A 20051-nucleotide genomic window follows, 5' to 3' on the forward strand; every position below is an offset into this window, starting at 1 on the left:
GGGGGGGGGGGGGGGGGGCAAAGTCCGTAAAGGAGGTGTTCCTGCAGTACTTCCCGAGTAGAACTCTCGCGAGCAAGCAATGTGGGTTTAACAGGAGTCTCCAGCTTATCTTTGCCAGTAACGCATCATTGAAGGTTTGGATGTCCCTGAACCCCAAACCTCCATCTTTGAATGATTTTGCCAATTTTTTCCACGCGAGCCAACACATTTTTTTTTCCATCGTTAGAGTCCCACCAGAAACGAGTAAGTGCAGACTGGATACGTTTACACAAGGAGTTGGGGAGCTTGAAGCAAGACATTGTGTAAGAAGGTATAGCCGCCATGACAGATTTGAGGAGAGTTAGTTTCCCAGCGGAGGAGTGGAAGCGGGTTGACCAGCTCAGCGCCCGTTGTCTAATCCTATCAAAAATTTCACTGAAGAGATATTTTTTCTTTCGTCCAAACAACTCCGGTAGTCCCAGGTATTTACCCTGACCTCCCTCTTTTGATATGCCTAAAATTCTCTTGGCTTCCGATTTAGCTTCATTACACGTCTTTGAGGAAAATGTGATGGAGGACTTTGCTTGGTTTATCTGCTGACCAGATACCTCCTCATACTTGTGCAGGATGTCCTTTAAGGTCCGCCAATTCTGCCTATCTGAACGGCAGAAGAACATTGTGTCATCCGCGAATAACAGGTGGTTTATGCGTGGACTTTGTTTTGACACTCACAGACCAACGAGTCATCCCTGAGCTTGAGCATTGTGGCAGAGTCCAGAAAGGACTTCACTACACAGAATGAAGATGTAGGGAGACAGCGGATCACCTTGGTGAATGCCCCGGTGTGGATTCACCAATCCTTTAGCTTGGCCATTGATAAGGTATGCATACGATACCGTAGTTATGCATTGCATGATCCAGGTAGTCCATTGATGGTGGAAGCCTAATCTGTCAAGAACAACTTTGATAAAGTCCCACTCTAAGCGATCATAAGACTTGCTCATGTCTGTCTTGACAGCCATAAAACATCTTAATTTAGCCTCTGATGTCTTTAAATAGTGAAGAGCTTCATGTGTAATGAGGACGTTATCTGATATAGCTCGATTGGGGACAAAAGCTGACTGGTTTTCTGATATGCAGCTTGCTAGGATTGGTTGGAGACGGTGAGATAGAAGCTTCGCAATGATCTTGTAGTAGACTGAACAGAGGACAATGAGTCGATAATCCGAGACTTTTGTAAGACTGAGGATCTTTGGGATGAGCCTAACATGGGTGTGGTTTATGTTCTAAGGGAGGGAACCAGATATAAAGAAAGCTTGGACTTCTGCAATCACCTTATCAGCCATTATCTCCCAGTTACTTTGAAAGAAGCAGGCTGAAAATCCATCAGGCCCCGGTGCTTTGTCCGGGTGGATAGAGAAGCAAGCTTGCCTGATCTCTTCAGCAGAAGGCATTTTGATCAGCTGATCATTCATCTCCGGTGTAACTTGTGGGGTCAGGGCTTCATGCACAGTGGGGAAGAATTCTTCTTCCTTTTGGTATGCCTGGAGTAAGAGATGGTTGAGAGAGTTAATCTCGGCTTGTCTACAGGTAGAGTCACTCATTGCTTCCTCTAGTTGCTCTCTTAGGTCTAGAATAAGGGCTTGACTGTTAGCATGATGTTGTTTTGACCATGTTATTATAGGAAGGCGGCAGAGACCGAGCCTTTTGTCTACATTTGCATTCGGGAAAGCATTCCAGGTTTCGGTTATCAAAGTTTGACCTCCTCGTTACTTTTTAGTCGTCTGTCATAGCAAAACAGCCCTCTTCTTTTCTTTTTAACAGGATCACAGGAGGTTACCACCGGTCTGTGGTCCGAGCATTCAAACCTGAGATACTCACATCGACCTGACGGGTAAGCTAAAGTCCAGGAGCTATTTGCCATAACCCTATCCAGGCGACACTTGACATAATGTGTGTGTCTCTTTCCTCTCCAGGATAGGCAATTGCCCGAGTGTTTTAGATCATAGAGATCACAGCCCGACATAAAGGATCTGAAATCAGAAAAGGATCCCCCGACTTCTCATCCCTATGTAAGATATCATTAAAGTCACCCATGAGTAGCCATGGCTCCTCCCTATCCTTTGCTTGAGCACTTAAGGCATTCCAGATCTCTGACCTCTTAGTTCTATCCGGTTCTCCGTAGACAAAAGTAGTTAGGAAAACTTTTCCTTTAGCTTTGATCTTGGCATTAATGAAATTCGGGGAGTAATCAAGTATCTCTACCTCCAGGTTGTCTTTCCATAGGAGTGTTAAACCCCCAGAAGTTGGAGATAGAGGGGGAACTAGGAAGCTTTTTGGAAACTCCAAACCTTGTAATTTGTTCAGGATAACATCGATAGGGTTTTTTGTTTCCATTAGGAAGATAAGGTCAGGGCATATTCTCTTTAATATTTTCTTTATCCTTCTAACTGTCATGGGGTTCCCCAGCCCACAACAGTTCCAACTAACCATTCTTAAGGAAGAAGGGGTGGTGGATTCCGAAAATCCACTCCCTTCCTCTTTTTTGAGGCAGGTATCAGGTTGATAGCGGGTGAGCCCGTAGAGGAGGCTTTTCTGCTGGTGCCAACAGGATCAGATGGTTCCTCTCTAGAGATAGTGAGTGGAGGAGAAGCTGATTTGGCAGTTTTGGTTATGCTAGAGCTACCTTTGGTTAGTGTAGGGGCACCTTTCCCCGATGTTCCCTTCTTTGGAGAGCTTTTAGTAAGGTGGCGCTTTTGTGATTTAGCTCTTGGTAAAGTTAAACTTTGTTTGCTTCCCGTCTTGTGTAGTGGGGGGTCATCCTCTACCTCTCTTAGTGGTTTGCACCACATCAATGAGCGTAGTATAAGGTTCCTCGGTCCTTCCTTGTGGCTGATTGGATATAACTTCTTGAGAAGGTGGGGCCTCAGGGGTAGGAGTAGAGGCGTTCATGATTGCAGAGGTAAGAATTCCATTTGCAGTATCCTCCATAAGATTTCTTGTTTTTCCGTGAATGACTCGCATATTATGAGCCGCACTCTCTGTAGGATCGGCACACGCAGTATACTGGACAGTAACCTCCATCAAATCCTCCATGATTTGGTCTCTAGTTGGTATAGCAGCAGGAGCATTTCTTTCCAAGGTAGTCGTTAAGTTCTGTCTGCCCTCAGGCAGATTTATCGGGGAAAGAGGTTGAGAGGTAGCATCCTCCCTTTGGTGGCGTTCAAGTGGTGGCCTACGGGTTCGAGAGGAAATGTTGTTGCCATTTTGGTGTGGTAGGGACGAGTGGGATCTTTCTCTCCACTGTAAGTTTCTAAGTTTCTTGGTTGTAGGGCAGCGGGGGTTCGTTCCCTGGTAAGAGATTCACGGTATCTTGCTTTGTCCGTAGAGTGCCTGTGGGTGTCCCTAGATCTGGTGTGGTTGGGTCGGTGGTTTCTATTGTTTCCCTCTCCAAAGCTACGGTTAGATTCCAACTCCATATGCTCGTGGGTTCTCTTTTGAGGGACAGAGCTTCTCTGCGAGTTTATACTCCTTGCAGGGCTGTTAGGTCGCAGTCTTGGGGCCATAAAGTTATCTTCAGGGGTGTAATAGTTTCTCACCGTTCCATGGGAGATAGGGTTCGATGAGGCTTGGACCGGTTGAGGTTTGTCTTGTTGTTCCTCTGAGATATTCAGCCCATGACATGTCTTTTTATCATGAGTGATTCTGAGGCAATGTTTGCAGTAATTTTTCAGGTTTTTGTACTCCAAGTAAATTAGCATCTCTGACCCCGTTGAGAACTCCACCACTGATTCCATGAGGAGGGGTTGTAGACCATCAAGCATGACTTTGATGTTTACTGCATCTGGGGAGATATCCATCTCCAATACCTCTCCTAGTTCCTCACCTATTGTTTGGAGCATTGCTGGCTGCCAGAAGTGTTTAGGGAGGCCTTGTACTTCCACCCAGAACGGGAACTTTGAGGGGAAAGAGTCTGAGATCACGGGTTCCCACCGTTGCAAGATAACCATCCACTGGTCAAAATGGTACGACCTTTCTTCTAAAACTTTGAGTAGATCTTCCTCATAGTCAAAGCGGAGTTGAAAAACACCGCGACAAAGATCAGATCCTCTAGCTTTTCCTTTCAGGTTCCAACGGTTCTCTAGAAAAGGCAAGAGAGCCCAGATCCGTTGTCCCGCAGGGTTTGTTAGACGGCCAATAAGGGTAAGAGAGTTCTCTTCAATTAGAGCAGAATAGTCAAGTTCGGGTGCTTTTATACGTTTTCTTGGTGGTGGGGAATAACTTTGAGCTAACCCCTTACCTTTCTGATATGCAGGGATCCTGGAGGTCATGGTTTCTGGTTCTGATAGACTGGGAGCAGACACGGAGTATGCTGTTTGAGAGTGTTTGTAGCTGTGGTGGTTTAGAAAGCAGGAAAAAGGGGGTTTAAACGCTTTGTATTTGGACTGGTTTAAAAAAGTTTCGGTTTCTTGCTTCAACGGAGTTAATGCGAAGGAGTGGAAGCAGTAAATGCAGCTTAGATGATCAAAAATCAGGGTTAGAGTTTGATTGAGAGCTCAATCAGATCTCCAAATCTCGTTTGAAATTTGAAAAATTATGTTATGGACCAGCGGTTAAAGCTAGGGGTCATGTTTCATTGGTGGAAACATGGTGGTTGAGATCTGGGTAAAAGACTTCCTCAAGCTCCTCGGAGAGTGTGTCTGGTTATTTGTAAGATTTCAATGGATGAAAGTTACATTTCTAAAATAATTTAATGAGAGGAGTTAAAATTATAATTTATAGTGTGTTTGAATGAAAATGAATGGAAAAGTAGTCAATTCATAATTTATGTTAAATTCAGTTACAATTTAGTAGTAAAGTGTAGATTTAAAGTATAGATTAATGTATATTATTATATTTTTATTTCGTAAAAAAAAATGTATATATTTTTTAAAAAATTAAATGCTAAATGAATCAATAATGAGAGAGTAAAACTTTATAAAATCATATGAAATGCAATAAACTTTATATTCACTTTATTTTAAGCTATATTGCGAGGTTAAAGTTTAATCTCTCATATCTATTAGTTGGGGATATATATGGAAGCATGATTTGCTAGCACATTTTGGTAGAAAGATTGTTCGTAAACAATCCATTCATGAACCTGGGCAATGTCAACATATGGTTGATGCAAGTGTTGAAGAATGATACTTGCATCACTCGTCGAGTGTTTCCTTACAAAATTTGATAAAAACAAATTTTACTTATTTATCTTATGCATTTTCTTGGTTAAAAAGTTTTATATTGAAATTGAAAAAGAAATAAAAAATGATACAAATGCCAAGATGCAGTTTTGTAATATATACTTAATCCCTAATTATGGTCTCGATCCTTGTTTAATGCAAGAGAAAATCAAATCAGAACTCTTGGAAATGGATTTTCGTGGGGATGTGACGATCCAGGCTTACGGTATTTAATAAGAAATCAGGCCGAATCTTTTGATTATAATTTCACGTTGAATTGATATGTACATAAATATGTTGAAACAATGAATAAGTTGTTCAACATGCATAATATATATACTGCACTGTGTATGGGTGATATCGATCTGTTTTACTGATCTCACCAAATATTTGTTTTCGTAGTAAATGACATAAATATGAAATGACGAATACAAAAATATATAAAAATTCAAAATAAAAGAAATGGGCCATATTCTACAAGTTTTAGCTGATAGAATGTCATGGATCGTCAAGTATCCTCAAAACTCTATGATTCTCCAAGGATCATCTTCAAGACCCTTTGTTCCCTCAGCTCTAGTGGCGGAGGCACTTCCTATGAAAGCTGTGATTAGTGCAGCCATAGCCTCGGGTGTATCAAGGGTGCCATGCTCCTCCTGTTATCAAGAACCTGTTATTTTTCTTCAATCTGACGGTCATGCAAATGAGCGAGATGATATTTTTGCATATATCACTTTACTTGAAAGTAATATTTTTTTTCGATTTCCTTCTCATTTTATACCATGTTCAAAGAGCGTCAAGCAAATTCTTTGGCAAAGACTGCTCATCTTGTAACATTTTTGAGTTTCCCCTTTCTTATAAAGAAATTTGGTTACTTCTTCAACGATGGAAAACGGGTCAACCTGCTCGGGAAGACCAACCTAGATCATTTTTTTTTGGTCAAACAACCAACCTAGATCATAAGTTACTAAATTTAGGCCGGTTCATATTTTGGCTTAGTTCATGAGACTTGATGTGTTTTTTTTTTTTGGTCAACGAGACTTGATGTGTTTTTGCCAACGGAAATGAAGCCAAGGTTAAAACTTTGATCTCTTTGCAATTTCATATCCCGTATGTTCAATTGCATGTATGAACTCATTAATTTTTCAATGAAACTGTTCTCACTCTTGCTTATTTCTTCTTAGAGGTCTTAGTAGAAAATTGGTACAGCGGATTATTTCCAATCTATCATAATCATAAACAGTGGTGGATCCATCTATTAAATTTTTGTATGAATTCAAATTTGTTAACCGGTTTTGTTTGTTTTCCTCACAGGGCCATTTGGCGACACTTTCATTTTGAACAAAGTATCGGTTGGTCACAATACTTTCATTTTGAAACTTCCACTAATTCAACTCTCATCCATTAAGAATGCTAATTATTTATTCTTTCTTCTATTTTCTTTACGTGTATACAATTCGTTTTTATATTCTTCCCGTTTTTTTTTTTTAAATATGATCTTATAATCTCTTTCTTTTGTATAAAAGAAATGATTTTTCTCACAAATCTATGTAAAATTAATTAGATTTTATTGGTTTTAACAATTTAAATTAATATATAGATTATTTTTCATTGGTTGAATTCCTGAAAAATATATTAAATGATGTTTTGTTTAAAAATAAATAAAAATTAAACGATTTTTTTATTTGTATGCATAACTCTAAAAAATTATATATAAAAACGGAGAAAATATATAATAACTGCACCTAATTCATTAATATTCGATTTGCTACCACGACTGATGGGACATACAATAATTGTAGTCTTTGAATAATCTATTTAGTTTCAAAAAGTTAAAATGAATAATTACGATAACACATCATAATAATGATATAAGATTTGTCACGTAAACTAGCTTATAAAAACAGTAGCAAACTCACCAACTTAATGATATAAGATTTGTCACGTAAACTAGCTTATAAAAACAGTAGCAAACTCACCAACTTAACGAAATAAAATTTTGAACATCACAAGATAACTAAAATTCGTGTTCCTAAATCTTAACAATAACTCAAAAAAACATCACCGTTTGGCCAGTCAAACTAAAACAGTAAATGATAATTCACTAATTCAACCATATTTTTTTTGTCTTTACTTTTATAACTAGAAAGATTGTATATTAGTTATTTCTTAAAATACCAAAAGCAACTCCAAAACTCTTATTGTCTGAAGCCAAAAGTAGATATTTGGACAGGGAACCCATAAGTAAGTAGCGTTGTATATCTTGGATTATCATTCGGTGTGCCACTTCCTTTGTTAGCTCGTAGTGCTCAGCAAAATCCCCTGGTTTATCCTCACACACATTACATTTGTGTTTGTATTTTACCGAATTTTGCATAACAAACCTCATTTTCTTAATTAACTAGCTTTCTATTTTCTTTAACAAAATTGAGATTTGTGTTTCCTGCTCCATACTTGCGGTTTGCCAGATCAAGGAATCACTGCAAAGAAATATTGATGTTATCTTATAAGGAATTAGTGTTTGAAGAAAAATATTGATGTTATCTTCTAAGTGTCACATTAATATGAGACTTGCACAATGTTGGCCCTTAGGATAAGTCACACAAGCGATTGTTTAAGGCCATTTTTGGATAAACAAATATTTAAAAAATTCTGGTGGTTGGTGGGTATATTTTGTACATTTTTATCATTTTAATGCAAAGAGTTCTTTAATTTTTATGTTTTTTTATGTAGTAGTTCATCAGTAAACCTCAATTGAGTAATATGGTGTATATATCACATCTCATATTTTGCTACACAATTTATTTGACAGTAATTATCCTCTATTTAATAAAACGGAAGTACACGACTTCAAATTTGTAGACTATATAATTTTAATACTAGGTTACAAATAAGTTATAAAAAGATTGATATTAATTTGTTATAAGATATATGTTAGATGTAACCCGTCTAATTGTTCATTTTGGAAGATTAAATTTTCAATAGATTTTAGACAATTAATTTCAAAATATTCTTAATTCTCTTTTTACTAACACCAAAATATATCCTCAAGATTTAATTGGTACATCACGTTGTTTCCAAAAACAATAAACGGAATTTTCCGAATTAATTGTCCAAAAAAAAAAAACTGGTAAGCATAAAAAAGAATAAAATCTAAGCAAATAATAATAATTAATCGTGATTCCTAATATCTAAATCAAGATAATGATAAAATTCCTTTTATTTATATTATAATTTTTATATAAATTTTTTGTTAAATTTTATAATTTTATATAATATAATCAACTCTAAATAATTTATTTTAATTTTTTTTAATATACTGAAACTTGATATAAAAGTTAGAAACTATAAACACTCTAAATTGATTTGTTATAGCAATGTCAATAATATGTCAATATAATATGAAAGAATTTCAAGAAACCAAATATATGAAATCAGAAAGTATAACAATATATTAAATTACTCATTATAAAATAATTCCTTTTTTAAAATCCAAATTTATAAAATTATGTCTTATAATGACATTCACGTCATGATGTAGAATATATATTATTGTAATAAATTCACATATATACCCTAATACAACATATTAAAATTTTATTTTAATATATAAAATATACAAAATTTTGTATAAAATAAAATTTGACCAGTGTTATAACACGAGTAATTATCTAAAATCATTAACAATATAAAACTTACAAAATAGATGTCTTTTGTCAAGTCATCATATTTAGCATATGATTTTTCTTGCATAATGTTTTATCCAAAAAAACTTTTAAAAACAATCACATAAATTATATTTTATATAAAAATTACAATAAATAAAATGAATTTCAACTCGTGCTCTTAATCTAGTAGTATTTAGTATTACCGTATGCTTCTTAAAGTAGTTTCTTTAACAGAGGAAATCACATACCTTTTATATCACTAGCCTACTTTTGATTGTTTGTTCGCGGAGAACATCGGAAAAAAAAAATCGAATTAATTCAATCTCAATATATGGACTATATAATAGATTTCTATTTGCTACACCATTTAATTGACCAACAAAATCTCCGAGAATATTTGTTTTTTTGGAATGATTGTCAAGTTAGAGTTGACTACATGTTGTTGATACAGAGATATAGGCAATTCCAGTTTAAGTTTAAAAAGGTGACAAGCAAATAATAATGAGGACTATTTTATATTTATATTTAAATTTCCGATTTATTTTATTGTTTTGCCTCTTACATCCAACATAAAAAAATCAAGACCATTAATCTGAAACCGACCCACTATTTATATTATTTAGAATGGCACGTAAATAATTTCTGGCCGTGTGCTACTGCCTACGGCTCAGGGCCGGTTCTAGTGATAGAAGTACAGCTTGAGGAAAAGTTGTGTGTTTCGCGATGGTAGAATTGATACGAAGATAATAAGAAGATAAAAGAAATATAATCGGTGAGGATCGATTAGGATTAGAGAGTGTTGGGAGTGAGTGAGGTTCGGGGAGCTTTTTTAATCGTTCTCCGTTTTGTGGAAACCTCACAGGTCGTAAAACGCTTGTCAAATGGGTCATTGAGGACGAACAAGTCCCTACGATTGAAGAGTTTTGGTCGACATATGAGAAAATCGAACCATTTCTCACCATGGAGGAGGGTATTCCTGGGTCAACGGACCACGAGGATTTCATCCTTAATTCGAATAAGGAACTGTCAAAAGCAAATTGGGATGCTTAATTATTGCGATGGCCACATCGATATCTATAGGGATCCAGGAGGTGAATACTTCTACTTACAACCCTCTTTTTCCCTTTATATATGTATATCACCGTTGGTGTATAGTATACACTGTATACTATTCCAGGTGGTGAAGATGAAAGATTTGTCAGGATGGTACTAAAAATTCTTATGGTAGCATTGGGACCCGATGAATATAATTTTCTGATACTCGCAACAAACAAAGACAACTTTGGACAAGGCATCAAGTTCTTCAGTGTATGTGACTCTTTAAGAGAGATGGGTATCTATATTGCTGTAGCACATCCTGATTATTTCAAAAACTTTGATATCAACCAATACTGAAGAAGCTAGAAGCTCACGAAAGGAATCCCCGGTCTTTGGAACCTCTATTTGGTGTTTCCCTGACGACTAAATGTTAGTTTCAATACTTTTATATATGATCGGAGTCTAATATATTAAACAATCTTTTGCTTTTATAATGTGAATGTGTACGGAAGACTATTCTTGAATCAAAAGCGTATGTCATTATAACCTTTGTTCACCATCATGATTTTGCATCATATAATTATACTTGCCATCTTCTCCTTGTGTCTTGGAATTTTCTATCCTTAACACACCTGTATTAATTGTTTTACTCATTGCATTCGACAAAGTTGATGATACTCGATTTTTTTTTTTTTTTTGATAAGCATGTGAATTTCATTAAATGAATGCTTATAGAAAATACAACACGAATCCGAGTGAACGTTCCTTGCCAAAAAAAAGAAACTCAAGGAAGGATCAAAAACAACAAAAGGGTAGGAGGTTTCGCCTAGCCGTATTTTAACCAAACCTGTAAAAGGTTCCTAAAGTTCTTCCGATTTTGCTTAGCCAAAAGAGAATCTCTAATTAAGCGGTCCAGCCCTTTGAATAAGGTCAAGACGTTGGTAGAAGTGTTGTTGTGGAGCCTGTTGTTCCTTTCCAGCCAGATGGTGCAGAGAGTGGCTTGAGCTACCCTAGAATGATACTCGATTTTTGGGGATGAGCATGTGGAATGGCACCATTAATTAATTGTTTATCATATTGGAACACACAAAAATACCAAGTTTCAACTCATCAAATCCAAACCCTTAAATATCTTCAGACTACATATGATGCATGGTAAGCAACTAAAATAACTATAATCATAATACAAAAACATCAGCAATATTTTTAGTCTCCCTTGAGAGAGAAAAAAAAAAAAAAAAAAAAAAAAAAAAAAAAAAGGAAAAAAAAANTCACCTTCGGATAGCGGTTTTGATTATAAACCCTAAATTGCTAAGGTCTCTCGCTCTCTCATCGAAACCAAACCAACACGTCCGCGGCGTCTTTTATACTCTGGATAACTCCTCTGTCGTCGAAACGAAACCATGTTCCTGATCACCGGTGAAAGATTATTCCCCGTGCCCACCACCAGAGCAGCCCAGTGTAAGTAGTATCCCTTGCTCGAAGTCGATCTGGATTAGATTTCATCTCTGTCAATATTCTGTCATAGTTTAATTTTAATGGATCTGTTTTCTATTATATTTACGATTTTTCTGATGTTTCGTAATAGTGTTTTTTTATTAATGGTTCTCCGTTTTGTGAAATCTCTCACAGTTCGTCAAACAGTTGTCATGTGGGTCATAAAGGACGAAGAAATCCCTACGGTTGACGAATTTTGGTCGACGTATGAGAATATCGAACCATGTCTCCAGGAGGAGGGTATTCGTGGGATACCGAACTTCGAGGTTCACATCGTTGATCCGAATAAGGAACCGTCAGAAGCAGATTTGGATCCTTATTTCCATACTCCCATCCTAATCAATAGTGATCTTGGAGGTGAATTCTTCTACTTACAACCCTCTTTTTCCCTTTATATAATGTATATGTATATCTCTCCGTTGGTGTATCATATCTCCGTTGATTGGTGTATACTATTCCAGATAATGAAGATGATAGATTTGACAGGATGGTACTAAACGTTCTTCTGTTAGCATTGGGACCCGATCCATATAATTTTGTGATAATCTCAAAAGACAAAGACTTTGTACTAAACAAAGACTTTAAACAAGGCACCAACTTCTCCAGTGTATGTGGTTCTTTATGAGAGATGGGTGTCCAGATTGCTGTAGCACATCCTGATCATTTCAAAGACTTTGACAGAAGAATCTCACAGACGGAAGTCCCGCCCTTTTGAATCTCTGTTATGCGCACCAAAGCCGAAGAAACTCACAAACGGAAGTCCCGCTCTTTTGAATCCCTGTTAAGTGAGTGACGACGACTAATGTTAAATTTCAGTACTTTTTTTTATGATCGGTTTATATTAAACAATCTTTTGTGTACGCAAAGACTATTCTTGAATCAAAAACGTATGTCGTCATATCGTATGTATTCACCACTGTGATTTCATCATATATATTAATATTTCCCACCTTCTCCTTGTGTCTATCCTTGCCTCTAACTAAAGGGATCAAATATGGTGGTGACCATGTGGAATACCACAACCATTAACTAAACAGTGAGACGGTGTAACATATGATTGTTCATGGAAGATTGTTCTAATATGTTCACGTCAGCAACTCTTTAATTTAAGTCTCTCTATCAACCAATGTTGGCTATCTAATTAAATTTTTAGTCTCTCTATCAATCACAAGGTCTTTGGCACTCTCAGATATAGAAGGCCATGGCTGCCTCTGAAAAATCAATTTCTCCCTCTATAATCTCATCGAGTGTCCCCTTTTCAGTTTTTCTACAAATGTAACACAACAACAACAAATCACATAGTTTAGTGGATAAACAAATCAAAGACTTTGTCTGCTTTTATTACCAGCCCAAAAAGGAGGTACACCACAAAGCAAGATGTATAGAATAATCTCTGCACTTCAAATACTTCAGGAGCAACATAGTAAGCATTTCCTACTATGTATATATCCTTGTATACTTTCCCTGCAATTTTTTTGTTTTAAGTTTTATAAATCAAGCATATGAACACAAGAATCAACTAAGCAAAATAGCATAACTTGACAAGTTCTATAACACTCCTTCATATTTGCAGTGTGGCAGCAAAACACTTGCACGCATTCCCAAGTTCACACAAAACTAGCAAAACCTCTGTTTTCAAGCTTACCACTAATTTACTTACATCACAAAAATCTATCTAATAACACCCAGCAGCTGCTCTCTCAGAATAATGTCCCAAGCGTATGTGTTCCCCGTAGAAATCTCCTCTTAGAGTTTTGAGTGTCAAATCTGTTCTTGCCTAAATAGTGTTAGGTACGGATTCAAGTTTTAATCAGAAAAAGTCAAGAATCAAATAATAGCTATGGTAGTTCAAAAACCAATTCTCCGTAAGATAATTTCCAATAAGTAACACAAACGAAAAAAAAAAACGGAGCTCAACCTCCTGAGTTTCTGACACAAATATTATTCATCAACACAACCAAATCCAAAAAATCCAAACACTTAAAATGTCTTCAGAATACATATGGTACCAAATTAACCAACTACAATCATAAAACATCATATTTTGGTCTTCCTTGAGACTGTGGTAGGTGGGAATCAGCAGGAAGCTCTGCTTTCCTCTTGTTGTTATTGGGAAGAAGGGTTTCATCATGGAATAGGTTAGCCAAAAACTGGGCAGCTAAATTCACATTACGAGGTAACCAATGTGGTTCAGCATCGGATAACCTAACACCATATTTCCTATGATTCAAAGCCCGAAACTTTAGAAGCACGTTTGAATCATCCATGTTTTTTGAGAGTACAAACAAATTTGATGGTGGAGGATTTCACAGTGCGCAGAGATACATGTCTATTATCATGGAATAAATTCCCGAATATTTACTACCCCCTGAAAAGTATATCAACGGAGATGTCGATTAGGGATATATATATGCGAGAAAAAAAAAAGAATATTACCTTCGCGTAAGATACTGGTTTTGATTCCGGCTTCAGAAAATTTACGTAGCAACTCATCATCCGAGAACGTATTCTTACTACCGTAAGACTGGATTGACACAGGCCCACAAAAATCCATAACTTCGAGTTGTGATTCGATTATCTCTTTCATTGAAAGAGTATAGAGACCATTAGGGATAGGGACCCAATCGTCCACGTTCCAAAAGACGTATGTGTTAGCCTCTGCGAACGTACAACGAGTAAACAAATTACGATTACGAGACGGGGAAAAAAAAAAAAAAAAAAAAGCAGATCGCGCACAAGATAAGTTAGTGTTTACCAATGACAGATCGATCAGACGAAAGCGCTAATCCAGATCATAGACCAACAATATCGACTAAGAGAGAGACAGAGAGATAGATAGAGAGATCTTACCACTGAATCCGATGAATCCTCTGAATTGAGACATGGTTTCGTAAAAAAAATGCGGATGAGAATTTAGGGTTAACAAACTGTGCGCTGCGTTTGTCTCTATGACTCACCGGACGTTAAATATTGTGTGCGAGAGTACTACCATATAAGTTTATTTTATACTACTTAATATCTTACATACATTAATTTATTTAGTAATTTACTAATTTTCATAAATATACTTAATTAGTTTCTTTAGTAAAATTTAAAAAAGTTTTCTTTAGTAAAATTTAAAAAAGTTTTCTTTAGTTTTTGTTCCTGCGTGGGCACTTCACCATCCATTACTGCAAACTGATATCTATCCCAGAATTGACATACATTATAGATGTAGATGTTAAGATGTAGTTGGATTTGAGAAATAACATTGAAGAAATCAACTGTTTTTTTTTTTTTTTTCCATAACATTATAGATGTAAGTTCACGTAGGGGAACTCTTTTGCACGTAAAAAATGTTGGCTATCTAAATAATTTTTAATTTCTCTATCAATCAATGGATTGGAAGAAGTTTCCCTTGTTGCGGCTGTGTGGTACCACTTCTCATCATCGCGCAAAACTCTTCATAATTTATTCTTCCATCCTACACAAGAGAGACCCATCATTAATCGCAATCTTGGTTCATAACTTCTTTGTTGCTATGTAGAGGGAAAACAAAACTTACATTATCTGTATCGACTTCTGCTATGACTTCTTTGATGCTAGCTTCATCTCCCATACCATACTCTTTCATGGCTGACTCTAACTCATCCATTGTGATAAACCTGTGTTAGGCAAAATCCACAATTATATTGGTGTCTTTAAATAGCTCTCAAGTTTATATTTACTCTGTTCTTGAAGGGACCAAAAACTTACCCACTGTTGTCTTTGTCGAAGTATTGGAAGGCTTTGAATACGTGTTCATCTCGATCAAATCTGTATCTATGCATCGTCGCTGAGATGAACTCGATGTAGTCGATTGTTCCATTACCATCTACATCAGCCTGAAACATATATGTATATAAAAAAAGCTAGTCAGGTTCCATCTTTTTTTTAAGAAGAATATGAAAACATTAGAAGCAAGGCAAAGAGGATGGTAATACTTACGGCTTCCATGAGTTGCTTAACTTCTGCTTCAGTGAGTTTAGAGCCAAGTCTAGCCAGCCCGGTTTTCAATTCTTCGTAAGTGATTGTGCCGCTTTTGTCTGTATCCATATTGGCAAACATGGTTTTAAGACCTTTTATTTCCTCTTCCGAGAGACTCTCTGCAATAACCTACAAAACAAAATAAGGTGCACAACCCAATGATTAAGCAAAACAAAAGAGAATGTGTAACTTGCAGAAGAAGCGTTTGTAGTTTTACTTTAAGAGCTAGCTTCTTAAGCTTGTTCATTGCTCGGAATTGCTTCATCCGAGATAACACAGCACTATCAATAGGCTTGTCCGGTGCTTCTCCTCCTCTTATCCAAGGATGTTCTAAAAATAATTAAAGCACCACAAGGATCACTCCAGATTAGTCAAGCATTCCGAAGTAGGTTGGCTACAAAACAATAGTTACAGAGAGATTTAATGGGAGTTTACCAAGAGCTTGTGCCGCTGAGATTCGCTTTTTAGGGTCTTTAGTAAGCAACTTCCTCACAAGGTCTTTAGCACTCTCAGATATAGAAGGCCATGGTTGACTCTTAAAATCAATTTCTCCCTTTAGAACCTCATCAAATATCCCCTTCTCATTTTCTACAAATGTAACACAACAATAGAAAACATATAAATCACATAGTTATTAAGTGGATAAACAAATAAAAGACTGTGTTCTACTTTTATTACCAGCCCAAAAAGGAGGTACACCACAAAGCAAGATGTATAGAATAATCCCTGCACTCCAAACATCAATTTCCTTTCCATAGCTTCTTCTTAATACCTCAGGAGCAACATAGTAGGCACTTCCTACTATATCTCTGTAAACTTTCCCTGCATTTTTTTGTTTGTTTTCAGTTCATAAATCAGCACACATCAAGCATATGAACACAAGAATCAACTATGAAAAATAGCGTACTTCACAATAAGATAATGAAAAAAACCAACACACAATTAGTTCTATCATACTACATATTTGTACAGTGTGTCAGCAAAACACTTGCATGCATTCCCAAGTTCACACAAAACTAGCTAAACCTCTGTTTTCAAGCTTACCACTAATACTATTCACCAAAACATCACTAAATGAAATAAGATTCTTAATATACAGACCATTCCTGACAAAACCTATATCCATAACATATCTCCAACATTTATCAGAATCTTATGAAATCTAAAGCATTTGCATATATATAACTATAAAGGAGAAGAAGAGACTCACCTTCTTCAATGAACACAGACAATCCAAAATCAGTAGCTTTGAGCATAGCATTCTCATCAGTACTAGCCAGCAAGAAGTTCTCAGGCTTGAGATCACGATGAATCACTCCCATAAAATGGCAAATGTGAACAACATTCAAAATCGATCTAATAACACCAGCAGCTGCTCTCTCAGAGTAATGTCCCTGTGCTATAATCCTATCAAACAGTTCATTACCACCACACAACTCCATCACCAGATGTATCGATTGTCTATCTTCGTAAGCACCTCTGATCTCAACTATGTTCTCTTGTCCAGACAAATGCTGCATTATCTGAATCTCTCTCTTCACGTCATCTCTGTCCTGCTTTCTCATTAGTTTCCTCTTGAGTATTGATTTGCAAGCGTATACGTTCCCCGTTGAAATCTCTTTGCAGCTGTAGGTTATACCGAATTGGCCTCGACCTAATTCGTGATCTAACGTGTAATGTTTCCTGATTTCTTCAAAGGGTTTGCCTAGAATTGTCTCTGTTTCTCTAAAGACGATTGGTTTCAATGGTGTTGTTCGAACCTGCTTCTCTTCGATCACCTTAACAATGGGTTTTGCTTCTTCTTCTTGTTGTTTTTGTTGTTGATTACGATGATTTGGTTGGGTTGTTGTCGGAATTTGATGAAATGGAGGTTTCTGAGGCTCGGAGACGTTACGAGAGACAGAGCTTTGGGATTGATGTGTCGTAATTGAGCTTTGGACGCTGCCATTGATGAGATCACTCTCTGTGTTCCGGTGTTTGCTGCTAAAGCAACCCATTTTTAGGTTTTTTTGTGTGTGTGGAGAATTTCTTGTGTTCTAGGTTAGAGAAGAAGCAATTTTGCTCGATTTTTCACAATGTCTTTTTTATCTTTTTTTAATTACCATTCTTAGTGAATGTGAAGATTTTTATTTTCCATCTATGTTTTATTGACATTAACGGTTTTTTTTTTCCACGGAAATATTCCATTTTCAGCTATCTTGATTATTGTAATCTCTAAGCCATTAGTTTAAGAGAAAGTTGTATTAATTTTTCTAATGCGTTGTATAAAATAATTATATTAAAAAAAAATCTTGGATACGTATGATCATAATTGATTCATACTGAATATAATATACTCGTTCATTAACGTTAAACTAATATATCGAAAATACATTGTGATATTATTGTATAGACATAAATATATAATCTAAGAGTAATTACTGATCAGATTAAATTAAGTAAAATTAACCATAGAACCCGGTTTGGCTCCATACGGCGTCTCTGACCCGTCTCATGTCCCGTCCCTTTAACGTCCTCCCCACGCCCAAAATCACAGAAGAACCACCGTCACCGTTACGACTACGCGCAGCCACGTATTCATGAGGTGGCCCCATCCCACTTTCCCAGTCATCATCTGCCACGTCAGCATCATCATTATTATTATGATGCATTGATCCGACGACGGACTCCGTCTTTAGGATCTTGCTCCAGTCAGGCACTTTCACCGGAGCAGAAGTCGCCACGTGTCTCTTTCTACGTCCACTCGCACGACCTCCTCCGTTGTGTCTCCGTTCTCCGCCACTAGCCTCGAGGGAGCGTGCTGTCCAAGCGCTCTCTTCTGTTGGTTGATCAGGCTCGAGCACTGACCAGACATCCTCTTCCATGAGTTCCAGCTCAACGGCGGTTTCTACGTCCACGTGGCGGTCACCAGACTGATGAGGACTTCCTAGAAACCTTTCGCTCCGACTAGCAGTTAAACCCCGACCTTTTCCCATATATCTCTTGGTACCTAAGAAAAATGTACACACTTGAAAGAGCTCTTGTATTGTTTTGTGTAATGACTAATGAGTGAAGGAGGATGGGGATGAGATGAGCATGTGTATAATATATATATATATATATCCATTAAAGATGAAGAGGGTCTACATTGTGTGTGTGGTTTTTACTCAGTTATGTTCGGTAAGATCAAAAGAAGAGAGATGTCATAGTCCACGTAAAATAGTCGACATAGTAACCATTTAGATAACGACATTCTATTATTTTGTAATTATTTTAGCATTTTAGATGATAAGCCATAGTGTTCCAAAAAAAAAAGATGACAAGTCATATATAATAATTTTGTCCCAATCTAAAAGTAAGGTTCAATCATATATACACAATATGTGGAGTTTTAGGTGCCGACGTGCACCGGTGCATGCCATAATGTGTTCTAATATCTGGGTATGCTAATTAGTCTTAGGTGCCGACGTGCCATCATGCGTTCCAATATTTGGATATACTACTAACTAGACTGCTCTATGATGCAGCGCAGTAGTTCCAATATATATTTTGTGCAGCAAGTTAATTTAACTGATGATTAATTTTGATAAACTATAGTACCTATATATTTCATAATTTTTTCCAACAAACCTGAGTTTTTTTTAGTGGAAGTCTATATTAATATAGAGTGTTTGTTATATAAGATATTCACAAATATCCATAAATAACTGAAATCACAGTACGAAAAATTGAAAACAATATATAGCTAGTCTTCCAAAATAAGCTTGTCAATCATTTGACCCCCATGAGTTTTTATTATTTTTCTTACCCCCATGAAATTGATTAAACCATATCCAGATTTGTGCATGTATCTGTGCGCAAAGACTTCAATTATTTCGATCGTTTCAGGTTTGTCAGAGTCAGATATATTATATTGATCTTAAGAGAATGGGAAAGTCCTCGAGAAGGTCTTATATTATAATACGATGATCGAAATTAATTATGTCTTAGGCACCCACGTGGGAAATATTTGTACGTCGGTGGTCGGTCCAAGTATGTACAATAATTCGTCAAGCCAAGCATACGTGAAGTATATAAATGGGAAATGTTTGAGTACTCTACATGCACATAAGATTCGAAATGAATAATTATAGTTTTCTCCTCTGAATTCAGTTTTTGGTATTTTTGTAAGCATCTGAAAGAGATCAATGGTGCAGATTCATATTTGTAGAATACAAACAATATATATGACACGACAAGTTCTAAACAAAATTACATAAACATGTTATTGGCTTATTTCACTCTCTGTAGCTGAGGTGGGGTCTATTTCTATTATCATCTCCGCATGGGAAAGCAAACAAGATATGTCGCAGTTCAGCTGTTCGACACGTGTTCACTCATTGCAAGCAGGTCCAANCTAACTAGACTGCTCTATGATGCAGCGCAGTAGTTCCAATATATATTTTGTGCAGCAAGTTAATTTAACTGATGATTAATTTTGATAAACTATAGTACCTATATATTTCATAATTTTTTCCAACAAACCTGAGTTTTTTTTAGTGGAAGTCTATATTAATATAGAGTGTTTGTTATATAAGATATTCACAAATATCCATAAATAACTGAAATCACAGTACGAAAAATTGAAAACAATATATAGCTAGTCTTCCAAAATAAGCTTGTCAAT

General features: G+C 36.4%; 3 protein-coding genes across 3 annotated transcripts; all 3 read right to left on the minus strand.

Annotated features, from left to right (window-relative positions):
- On the minus strand, window positions 13324-14342 carry LOC104722846. Its single transcript, XM_010441094.2, has 3 exons — window positions 14252-14342; window positions 13838-14059; window positions 13324-13769 (listed from the first exon to the last, which is right to left on the minus strand). The coding sequence occupies exons 1-3, from the start codon at window positions 14283-14285 to the stop codon at window positions 13708-13710; spliced, it is 318 nt and encodes a 105-aa protein (XP_010439396.1). The 5' UTR covers window positions 14286-14342; the 3' UTR covers window positions 13324-13707.
- LOC104722847 (calcium-dependent protein kinase 15-like) lies at window positions 14685-17490 on the minus strand. The gene is made up of 8 exons (XM_010441096.2): window positions 16617-17490; window positions 16085-16228; window positions 15842-15994; window positions 15624-15736; window positions 15368-15535; window positions 15137-15264; window positions 14946-15045; window positions 14685-14864 (listed from the first exon to the last, which is right to left on the minus strand). Exons 1-8 carry the CDS (start codon window positions 17401-17403, stop codon window positions 14775-14777), a joined length of 1683 nt encoding a protein of 560 aa, XP_010439398.1. The 5' UTR covers window positions 17404-17490; the 3' UTR covers window positions 14685-14774.
- Window positions 17698-18535, minus strand: LOC104722848. The gene has a single exon (XM_010441097.2). It carries the CDS (start codon window positions 18379-18381, stop codon window positions 17851-17853), a length of 531 nt encoding a protein of 176 aa, XP_010439399.1. The 5' UTR covers window positions 18382-18535; the 3' UTR covers window positions 17698-17850.

The sequence above is a fragment of the Camelina sativa genome, chromosome 11 (genome assembly GCF_000633955.1).
Source record: "Camelina sativa cultivar DH55 chromosome 11, Cs, whole genome shotgun sequence".
Classification (NCBI taxonomy): Eukaryota; Viridiplantae; Streptophyta; class Magnoliopsida; order Brassicales; family Brassicaceae; genus Camelina; species Camelina sativa.

What these genes read in the sequence shown, in the direction of transcription:
- LOC104722848 (XM_010441097.2), bottom strand. Translation starts at nt 18,381, where the DNA reads ATGGGAAAAGGTCGGGGTTTAACTGCTAGTCGGAGCGAAAGGTTTCTA.
- LOC104722846 (XM_010441094.2), bottom strand. Translation starts at nt 14,285, where the DNA reads ATGTCTCAATTCAGAGGATTCATCGGATTCAGTG. An exon ending in AGGATTCATCGGATTCAGTG is followed by an intron (nt 14,060 to 14,251) that starts GTAAGATCTCTC and finishes GTACGTTCGCAG; the next exon opens with AGGCTAACACATACGTCTTT. An exon ending in AACCAGTATCTTACGCGAAG is followed by an intron (nt 13,770 to 13,837) that starts GTAATATTCTTT and finishes TATACTTTTCAG; the next exon opens with GGGGTAGTAAATATTCGGGA.
- LOC104722847 (XM_010441096.2), bottom strand. Translation starts at nt 17,403, where the DNA reads ATGGGTTGCTTTAGCAGCAAACACCGGAACACAGAGAGTGATCTCATC. An exon ending in TGTACCTCCTTTTTGGGCTG is followed by an intron (nt 15,995 to 16,084) that starts GTAATAAAAGTA and finishes TTACATTTGTAG; the next exon opens with AAAATGAGAAGGGGATATTT. An exon ending in TTAAGAAGCTAGCTCTTAAA is followed by an intron (nt 15,536 to 15,623) that starts GTAAAACTACAA and finishes TTTGTTTTGTAG; the next exon opens with GTTATTGCAGAGAGTCTCTC.